At 38.0% G+C, this 10,175-nt stretch overlaps 1 protein-coding gene across 1 annotated transcript; it reads left to right on the top strand.

Annotated features, from left to right (window-relative positions):
* The first annotated feature begins 212 nt into the window (after positions 1-212).
* On the top strand, positions 213-8,286 carry LOC147548491 (RING/U-box superfamily protein). The gene is made up of 12 exons (XM_086666662.1): positions 213-1,163; positions 2,072-2,188; positions 2,275-2,467; positions 3,341-3,504; positions 3,672-3,846; positions 4,755-4,816; positions 4,937-5,018; positions 6,393-6,450; positions 6,532-6,656; positions 7,161-7,253; positions 7,331-7,401; positions 7,864-8,286. Exons 1-12 carry the CDS (start codon positions 604-606, stop codon positions 7,991-7,993), a joined length of 1,830 nt encoding a protein of 609 aa, XP_086522788.1. The 5' UTR covers positions 213-603; the 3' UTR covers positions 7,994-8,286.
* The last annotated feature ends 1,889 nt before the right edge of the window (positions 8,287-10,175 follow it).

A 10,175-nucleotide genomic window follows, 5' to 3' on the forward strand; every position in this document is an offset into this window, starting at 1 on the left:
GCGATTGTGGCGGTGAGAAGGGGAAGAAAAAAAATCCAAAATCAGTCGGCAGAGGGCTGACCGACGACCTTCTTTCAAGGATGTTAGATTGAAGAAGATGGTGAGGCCCAGAACGGCCAGTTGCTTACAAATTAGGGCCCAAAACGGAATTAACCTTATACAAAATAACCCAAATAGATGGTCAATATAAGGGGCTAAACGGGCGAGTTGATAACATCTAGGATGTCAAAAAGGAATTAGCCCTAAAAGAAAGAAAGAAACGATTACAGATTCCAGGTAGCCTAGGCCTGGTCGAACTAGTCCGTCTCCCCGACCAAATTTAATAAACCTCTTTATCAGGTGAGACGAAACACAACTCTCTCTCTCTCTCCTGGGTATCATTTATTTTCTTCTTTTCCAGTTTTTGATACCAATTTGTCGATTGAAACCCCTACCAAAACCCTAAAATGATCAAAGTTTTCAATGGATTATTATTATTATTATTACGTTTGTAAAGAACATCAAAATTGTCTCTTCTTCATTATTACTTGCATAAAATTTCTCACTGTTACAGTTCCTGTTTTAGTAGAAACCCTAAAATGATCAGAACTGGTTGGGATCGGAATGCAGATGTCTTCCTCCTCCATAGCTCCGATCCCTTCACCGTCATCTCAACCGAATCCAAACAACATCAATCCACCTTCATCTTCTTCAATGAAATCACCTCCATCCTCTCTTTCTTTAGATATTCTCTCTCTTCCTCCTCCATCTTCAAATCATAATAACCACAATCGTTCAACACCACAACTTCATAATCATCATAATAATAATTATCATAATCATTCTCCTCATGTAATTGTACAAGAACCAATTTCTACAGCAAATCCGACTGCTGAGCCTTCAATCACGGTGGCGACAGCACCGTTAGCTAGGGTTCGGCTTTCTGATATTATGCCTTACGATGGAGCTTCTGGAATTGAATATAGTAGGTCTGTAGAAGCTCTTTCTGGTTCGTTAATGAGGCATAACGCAGTGGTGATTGAACTAGGAAGTGAGGATTCTGCGTTGATGAGATGTGGATTAGAATCAACAAGATTGTATTTTAAAATTAGGGATGGTAACAGTGGTGGAGGGCCTTGGGTGAAGCCGGCCAGTAGAGGAGTTTACATGTACAGGGCGGGAAGGTAACTAAGGGTTTACTTTGATCTATTTCTGAATTTCATAACAAAGGGTTTATGTTCTTGCATGTTTATTGGAATTAAAGGATTAGACCGACAACCATTTCTAAGTAGTTCTTACAAGCATAAATAGAGAAATTATTGAAGATTAAATGTTTCATGAAAATGTGGGTTGTGAAGTTCCCATTGGAATTGCATGAATAATTTTTCAATTGATAAGATACTCATGTCTAGTAGAGCCAAACTCACGCTGTTTTGTTTAATTTTTTGTATTTGTCAAGAAATCATTAAGGTGCTCGGTGATGATGATTATATTAAATGTCGAATGTTGATATTCTCTAGAAAGGGTAAATGCGGTGATAGTTATTAGTATGTCCTAACACAAAGAGACACAGATATGAATCTCTGTTACGGTATCTTTTTCCACATCACAGCTCGTCTCTCTATAAACACCAAAGGTTGTAGCCTACTATAGATTTTAGCTAACTTTGTTCAATAGCATGACCAACAGAAGGGCCAACTTTGGCTTCCTGTCTGCTTCGTTTCCACAATTAACTATCGTTCAAAAGGTGGAAAATGAACATATAGATGATAGATCCCAGTGGTGAAACTGAGTTGCCTATATTATGCAGAATATTTGAAGGGGCGGACCTTGGAAAGATGATTTTAGGTGTCGGACTTGTAGAAACGAGCTGTCAGACATTTTCCTCTTGTTCCCTAATTTAAGTGAAAGCTGAAATCCATAGACAACCATTTTGAACTGCCAAATATGAATGCCAGACAGAAGCAAACTCTAAACAGTAATCAGCATTGATTATATGCTTATTAATATTGTCTTATTGTAATGTTCAAACCCTTAAAATCCACTGGCATATGTGGTGCTTCTATTTATTTCTTATATTGTCTCATGATAGGCCTTGTGAAGATGGTGAATCATCTCCCCCATGTATGGCAGATGTCTTTAGATGTATGGGAAAGGCTGCTCGTGCTGCTCTGTGTGCAATAGCAAGGCATCTTCGTCTGCGCAGCTAGTAATGCTTATACTTTCTTATGTTTGCACACTCTCCATTTATTGTTGAAAATATTAATGTCTCAAAATTTGAAATCTACTTGGCAGTGTTTTCAACCGTTTGCTTGATGATACCCCATTGTCTGCCAATGAGGTATCCTCATCGGTGCTGGTTGCCGCGTATTCTCATGCTTCTTTACAAAATGGGAAGGGTGCTATTGCTGGAGGGAAACCATCAATGAACAATGAAGTTGAGAAGGGACTGTTGACACTGGTTGCCTCAGACAGTCCTGGTCTTGAGGTCTGTTGCTTCTAAGCCCTCATATCTCTTTCAGTAAACTTTATATGTAGTAATACTTATAGTTCTAAATATTAACTCTATAATGTGGCCTTTCCCTAAACTTCACTAGCTTTTTTTGCAGCTCCCAAGCAAAGCTTAGTAATAAAAATATGGAGTTTTTTTTTCCGATGAAGGGACTATTTCGCACTTAAAGCTTTAAGATTAAATAATCACTCAACTTTATGATTATATAATACTAACATTGTGTAGTACCGACTCACTAACATTACTTAACGCCCAACAACTGTTGATTAAATAAGCAAATAAGCAGCAACAACCAAACCCAACATAATGGATATGCTAAATTCGTTTTTGCTTGATTTCTCTATTGAAGAAACTGGCATGTACTCTTTACAGTTATACTCTCTTTAAAAAAGAAAAAGAATTTCACTCTCGTAAATCAAACTTTCATGATATTCACCCTAACATAAAACAACAAAAAGAAGCATGTAAATTCTAAGTTCAAGATTTTTTTCAAAGATGTACGGAAAACTAAATAAACTGTTGTGTATATGTTCTTAAAATACCTTTTAGCGGCTATTAATAAAATTTGTAAAACACTAAGTACAAATTGTATCAAAAGAAACTAAGAAACTAACAATCACTTGAAGAGATTTTCAGAATTAAATTGGAATTTTCGCTTTCCTGCATCTAATTTGCCTCATGAAGACACGTAGATACTACCAAGTACCACTGTTTATGTATCTGTTCTATGTTGTTCTCTTTCTAATTTTAGAACTATTCGCTCTTCTGCTGGGAAAAAATTGTTGTAGTTATACTCGATGTTGCTCAATGTGATCCTCAAATCATATTTTTCAGTGTTTGCTTGCGTAGGTATGTGATCCTAATGGACGCTGGTACCTAGCCGATGAAGGATCTGGTCCTGGTGATCTTTTGCTTTTGACAGGGAAGGCCCTTAGCCATGCTACTGCTGGACTCCGTCCTGCTGCCTCATATAGGGCTGTACCTGAATATTCAAGCAGCCTTAGGACTGGAAGGTGTAATTTGATTTTTCAATATCTGAATTCTACTTTGATTTTACAATCATCAATTCATCATTATGCATTTCATTCTGTGATTGAATTTACGCAGGTTATTCTATTTGCATTTCAAAAAGAACTAAACTGTTAGAAATCAAATTGCTTTCTCACAACTTGTGTTTTAGGATATCGCTGGCATTTAGGCTTACGCCGCAGAGTAATGCTATATTAGATTGTTCTCCAATTGCGGCAGCCGGTCATGTGATTCCACAAAGCTATGTGCCAATCTCTGTAAGCCAGTTCATGGACGAACTTTCTGCGGAGGAAGATGTGGCATGCAATCGTACTGATAACACTTATGTGAGTATTATCCTCTCGTCACATGCACAAGTACACTTGCAGAAGAATGTAGAGATGGGTGAACCATGATTGATGTGATAAAGTTGGCACTGCCTTTAACCTGTCTCTTTATTCACTCCTTTAGATAGTGTTTTTTAATTATAATCTACTTGTGATAAGTTCTGGGGTTTGAATGTTAATCGGCAGATCAACTTTGGGTCCCGTAGTGCAACTAAGATGCACTTACATGGTTGATAATGTGCCACTGAGATATTTTCAACTCTGAGATTTGTTGCTAACATCTGGGTTGGAAGTCTGGGTGCAGACCTTTGCAGGGGCTCATATCCTATAACAATATATATTTATTTATCAAGAGCAAAATACAACTCCGTACACTCTTCTTTAGTAGTAAGTAGTGTAAGGAGGAAAACATACTGAACTTTTATTATTTCCAGAATTTTAAGGTTTTATCTGATATACAAAACTAGGTTTATGCTGGTTCATTTATTGCTCACGACCAAGTAAGCATTTTAAAAACCACTGATGAGAGGGGTTTTTGTCTTGAAGTGTGTTAAAAAGGCATTTTTGTGCTTGTAAGGATGAGTCACACAATGTCACGATTTCCTAAAGAGAAATTTCTTGCTTGGTGCTTCACTTGTGTGGCCGATGCAGTTGGAGCTAACATATTCATTTTCAGAAACCCTGAAACTCTAATACTTCTGATAATTATCGATTATGTGATTGGTAGCTCTTTTTTCAAGTTGCTTCTTATACTCAAGTTGGATTTTGTTTCATGCCTGTTGAATTGGTTCCTCTGTTCACATGTTAACCTTTTCTATTTCTCTATTCTATCCTCCAAGCGCTTCCTATGAAACTCATTTTATCTTTATCATTTGGTTTTAATACGTTGTTCTCAATTTGGTGCACAGGAAGCTCAGAATAATTTGATTAGAGAACCATCTTTGAGAAACATGCTGTCAGATCCCTTATCGTGAGTTTAACTTGTACCCCCAAACAAATATAAGAGAATTCAACTTAGTGTTCTGTTATTAATTTTGGTAAAGCTGTAACTTTTAAACTTTGTTGATTTCTGTTACTTTTGATTTTCTAGTGGTGCATTTCTAGAAGATGCTATGGTTGTTTCATGTGGACATTCATTTGGTGGTATCACGTTAAGAAAGGTCCTTCAGATGGTAAGCTTAAGCATTCCTTTTTCTTTCTTCTCTTCATCATAAGCATCTCTAAATTTTCCGAAAATAACTGGACTTTGCAAGTATGTCAAACTGGTTCGGACTGACTATAATAAAAAAAACCCAAAATGTGCATTAGTGCTTATATAAATGATAAATAATATTTCAGTTGTGAAATATCAATGGATAGCGATGGGTGCAAGTGTTTGTTACTAATATGAGGTCTCTGGTGAATGGAAAACTTTGTTATCTGAAGTTCTAGGTGATTGCAAGTTGATGAGTCTCCCAACTCGCCTGAGTGTGCTTAGCAATGTCTTATAGCTGCTGTCTTGGACATGGTTCTTCCAAATAACCAACTTTCACCTCTTTATTATGTGTGATTTCAATATTATCTCAATTGATCAGTGATGATATTTATTCTTTCTGTGCTTTATGCTGATTGCATTCAACAATCAGTTCACAACAATGATGCAAATATGCAATGAATACATTAATCATTAAAAGAATTAAAGAACATCAATATTCAACAATATTATCAAGCCAGAGAAAATAGAGTCAGAAAGCACATAACCTTTCACTCTCGGTGCAACCTAAACTACTACACTTTTTTGCATAGAACCCTAAACTTGGCCACGACAAGGTAGGTTCTGGCAAGGCAACTAATTTGCCGCCTATTGCTCAAACCATTGTTGGTGTTCGGATTACATGATCACATAAGCTAGATCGCACCAAGATTCTTCCGGCATTAGGGATCCAGTTTCTTGCTTAGATGGATAAGAAATACCAATGTTATCCCGGATCGCTCCGCTATGTGGTACAGGTACCGGAACGCGGTATGCTACCATGTGAGTATCGGGTACGCTAAGGGTATACTTCTTCGGTACGCCTTTATTGCAATACATTTTGGACTATTTTCCTAGACAATATATACTCTATATGATGCATTTATAACAGACACACCTACTCAAACATCCTTTCCCCATTAAACTTACAATCTAACAAGTGAATTAAAAAATTAATGTAGTTAACTACCCAACTAGTCGAATTTATAGATTTTTACAAAGATTTTACGTTAATTAAGACTGAAAATTCCGGTATGCTAATTTTGGAGTACTGGATTGCGAACCCACCCAAAAAGGGTGCGTGGAATCGGGTACGCGGTACGCAAGGTGGATGAGAGTATCTGGTAACGTCGGGAATTACTCCTGTTATGCTCCTCTATGGTAGTTATTAAGTGTTCGGTTTTCTGGTTCATTGTAATGTCTTCTCTTATACGTTGCTTGACATTTATGTTTATTTGGAGATTTCATTTCATTGTGAAAAATAAAACTAAGAGCATGTATATAGATAATTAATGTTCACTTGTTTGGTTTGCAGTCCAGATGTAGCTTTTGCCATGCAGAAATTGAGAATGGGTCTTTAATTCCTAATCATGGTAGTTGCTATTATTTATTTTCGACTTTTCTGATGTGCAACTGTTAACCCTTGCCTCCAACTGAAACTAATATCTGTGCAGCTTTGAGAGCTGCTGCTGCAGCTGTGAAGCATGAGGACGACCGTAGACTTTTTCACAATGCCGCTCAACGGAGGCGCCGAAGAGAAGTTGGTGAACTTGTTGATTCAGCAAAGAGGCTAAATAGGGTATAAGCTCCAATTTCCTTGAAAACTTACCAAATTCGTGAGAGGTCAATTTCTTTTTCAACTAGGGGTGTCATTGTGTCTAAGTGAAAAATAAAACTGTGTCCATGCATGTTATGAAGTAATTAATAGGCATCTTACTTAGTTATCACAACGGAGGTCATTAACAAATGCTGCAAAGTTCACAATAAATTTTCTGCCCCATGCGTGGAAGCGAGAGGGTTGTTTGGTAGGCTTGGGAGAAGATATAGCGGACAGCTTTTAAGAGTCAGCTGCCTTGGCTATTTTCAAATTCTCTCTCCCTCCAAGCCCTCTGTTGTGAATTGACTGAATCAACTGTGTCTGAAAGGAGTTCTTTTTCCCTTGAGGTAAAGTCATGTGAAGGTCTCAGGGTCACATACATCCATTTTGTAACTGGCAATATGAGAACATTACGAAAACAAATAATGACTCAAAATTTTACTAAAATTTTCGTTGGTAATCAACATTATACTGAATTTTCTTCAGGACAATGAGGAGGTAAACACTGAGGGTGAGAGCCGGATGCATCATAGGGTTGTCCAATATCCATTCAGCATTAATGAAAGAGTGGTAATTAAGGTGAGTACTAGAACTCGTTTTTCGGAATGATACTTCGTTTTGCTGTGCAAGTGCTGAAGGCAAATTGAGATGTGCAGGGAAATAGGAGAACTCCAGATAAGTTTGTTGGAAGAGAAGCAATCATAACATCACAATGTCTTAATGGCTGGTGAGTTGGTAGAGTTTACATAGTCTAAGTCGCCAGGAAAACAATAACATAATATTCATCCATGTCTTATTTTTATTTAAATAGTGGATACCTGGTGTAAGAGTTGTTCTGATGTCGGGTTATGTGACATTAGGGGTCTCTGCTCGGTAATTGGTATCCAGAGATAATTTTTCAAATATTTGCTTCCCCATTTATGCCTTGGTGAGTTCTATCACATGGACGGACCACTTTCTACTTGGCTAGTTCAAAATTTGACAAAATAGAGTGAAGGTTTATAGATTTGGAACATTACTAATAATGTGAATACTAGGCACCTATGAAGCTTTGAATTTGTTGATATAATTGCTGAAGTTTCAATGCAATTTCTTTTCCAAAATTCAAATTTATTAGGTCTATATTTCGACGTAGACTCTTTAATTAACCAACTATCATAATTCTTTTCCCTCTATGGTCGTCTTTTAGGTACCTTCTGAAAATTCTTGGAAGCGGAGAGAGTGTCCGGCTGCAATACCGTTCTCTTCAGAAGACCTCCAGCGCTCAGGTAAGTGAGGAGAGGCGCCCATCACAACCTTTGATTCCAAACAGTAGCTGATGAAATTGCCCTTAAAAGAGACACTGAGATATCATTTTTCCTGAACCTTTTGTGGGAAAGGGTGGATACGTCTACTAGGCAAACAAAATGGGGAATTTCGAAACCTAGGAAGCCATAGAAAAGCTTGTAAAGTATTTTAGACGAAACAACTCAGAGAGGAGATAAGGTTTTATACAGAAGTTTGTGTATTGTGGTGTGGGAGTGTGAGAAACAGAGGAGGTGGGTTTATGCTGTGTTAAGTGTTCTCTATAGTTATTTCAGGTCAATGAAATTCCATCAAGTCTTTCTGACAACACTCTTATGAGAAATTTCCATACCGTGCCAACAAATTTTGTTCGTTTCTAAATTGACTGTTACCTCATATGCATCTACCTTGGGTACTTCTACCACACGACATTGTCCACCCAATCATCTTTAACTCTGGTTGTCATCTTGATTGTAGTAGTTATGGGTATGAAGACTTTGTAATTCCTTTATATGAGTTTCCCGTCTTATTCTTATGATCAACTCGTCCCTTTATATGAAGACTTTGTAGTAGCTCTGACGCTTTCAAGTCCGAAAAGTATTTGTCACGCTGCAAAAAACGACAACCTTCTGTGAGCATAACAACTCGAAGAATAAAGGCAAACTAGAGTTTTGGCACTTAAGTAATGGCAACAAAGCGAATCAAGGAAGTCAAAGTTTCGGTCATGCCTTTGAAGATTTCTCTAACAAATCTTATTTGTCTTGCTGTATCCCTGTTCGAATGGTTCCTCGAGATCTACTTCGAGGTACTTCTCTCTAATAACCGGCTTGGTCGGATGAGAGGAAGATGATACAACAGGCCTGGCAAAGGACATTTCCCCAAGAATAGAAGGACCCGCTATTCGTGGAAAACGACCAGAGCTGGTCTACTAACTTCCTCTGCATCAGGGACCTTCTCAAAAGCATTCTATAAGACTTTTAGGAAAGGTTGCAGAATAACTCTTAGCACCAAAGGGATCTCCCGGAAGTATAGCCTCAATCTGTGAGACATTTGTTACTTGAGTGCCGGATGGTAGATCTGTAAGCATGGATGGAACAGCATGGTCTTTCAAAGAATGAGCACGCCCACTAGTTGACTTCGAAGCATACATCTTTATTCTAGGTTGCTTGGGTTATGATGACTCCCCAATAGTCATCTTAATATTCATTTTCTTGTATGTTTTGGGAACTTCGGCTGCACGCACAAAAGTAAACTTATTTGTATCAAGCAGGAATACTACGAGGCAAGAAAAAAATGGTGCGAGAGGTCAACTTACTAGGCAACACGATGATCAACTTAGCCAACTGCGGGCCAAGATCGTGGGAAGCATAAGTTGTGACCCTCCGTGTCCCAAAATAGACACGACCACGCCCTGGCAATTCACAGACGAGACAAAAATCCGGCAGAGTCCCCTCTGTAAATCGAACCGGTCGCACTTGTAAAAACTGTCATGCAAACCATACATTAGCATACGCAAAAAATAAACTATCGAGCGGAAGCTAAACAAACCCAACTCAGTTTTGGGTCAAAATCCGAACCAGAAAAATATAAAAGCTTCATATACATCGATACAATCTATAAACAACTCTAAGTGTTACGTATATACATATTAGAGTTTGGTTTCTGCAATAAATACATGGCTTGAGAATAACGAAAAGTCAATAAACGAAAACCAAAGAAAACGACGCAACACAACTAGCCTCTTCAGGCAAGATCACCGGCTGGAATACAACTTCCTCTCGAGGCTACGACAAAGCACCTGCACACTAATAACTGGTAGGGGGGTCAGAATACTCACCGACACGAGTTATTCTGGTAGAAGACCAATCCAAAACCCATCACGTTTTCTAAAGTTCATTTAATAAGTTCTAAACATCATGACAAAACGATTTATCAAACCAGTTACTATATATACTATATATAAAACGTTTTCCTTATATCTAGCAATCAATAGCAGTGATTAGCTGCCCAACCATGGTGCGCTCCCAATTAAGAGGAGAGTTCCTCAGGAGAGTCTAGAGTGCGTTAGATGGTACCAACCCATTTAGGCAATAGCTAATGCACTAACGTCTCATCGAGAAAGAGACTTACCTCTAGACGGTAAACCCCTCTCCCACTAAGAGACTCCGCAATCATTGAAGAGTTTACCTCATGATACATATATACCTTAAGTTTTAG

The sequence above is a fragment of the Eschscholzia californica genome, unplaced genomic scaffold (genome assembly GCF_041429995.1).
Source record: "Eschscholzia californica isolate CP2 unplaced genomic scaffold, dmEscCali1.0.p SCAF_3, whole genome shotgun sequence".
Classification (NCBI taxonomy): domain Eukaryota; kingdom Viridiplantae; phylum Streptophyta; class Magnoliopsida; order Ranunculales; family Papaveraceae; genus Eschscholzia; species Eschscholzia californica.

What these genes read in the sequence shown, in the direction of transcription:
- LOC147548491 (XM_086666662.1), top strand. Translation starts at nt 604, where the DNA reads ATGCAGATGTCTTCCTCCTCCATAGCTCCGATCCCTTCACCGTCATCT. An exon ending in TACATGTACAGGGCGGGAAG is followed by an intron (nt 1,164 to 2,071) that starts GTAACTAAGGGT and finishes GTCTCATGATAG; the next exon opens with GCCTTGTGAAGATGGTGAAT. An exon ending in TCACAATGTCTTAATGGCTG is followed by an intron (nt 7,402 to 7,863) that starts GTGAGTTGGTAG and finishes GTCGTCTTTTAG; the next exon opens with GTACCTTCTGAAAATTCTTG.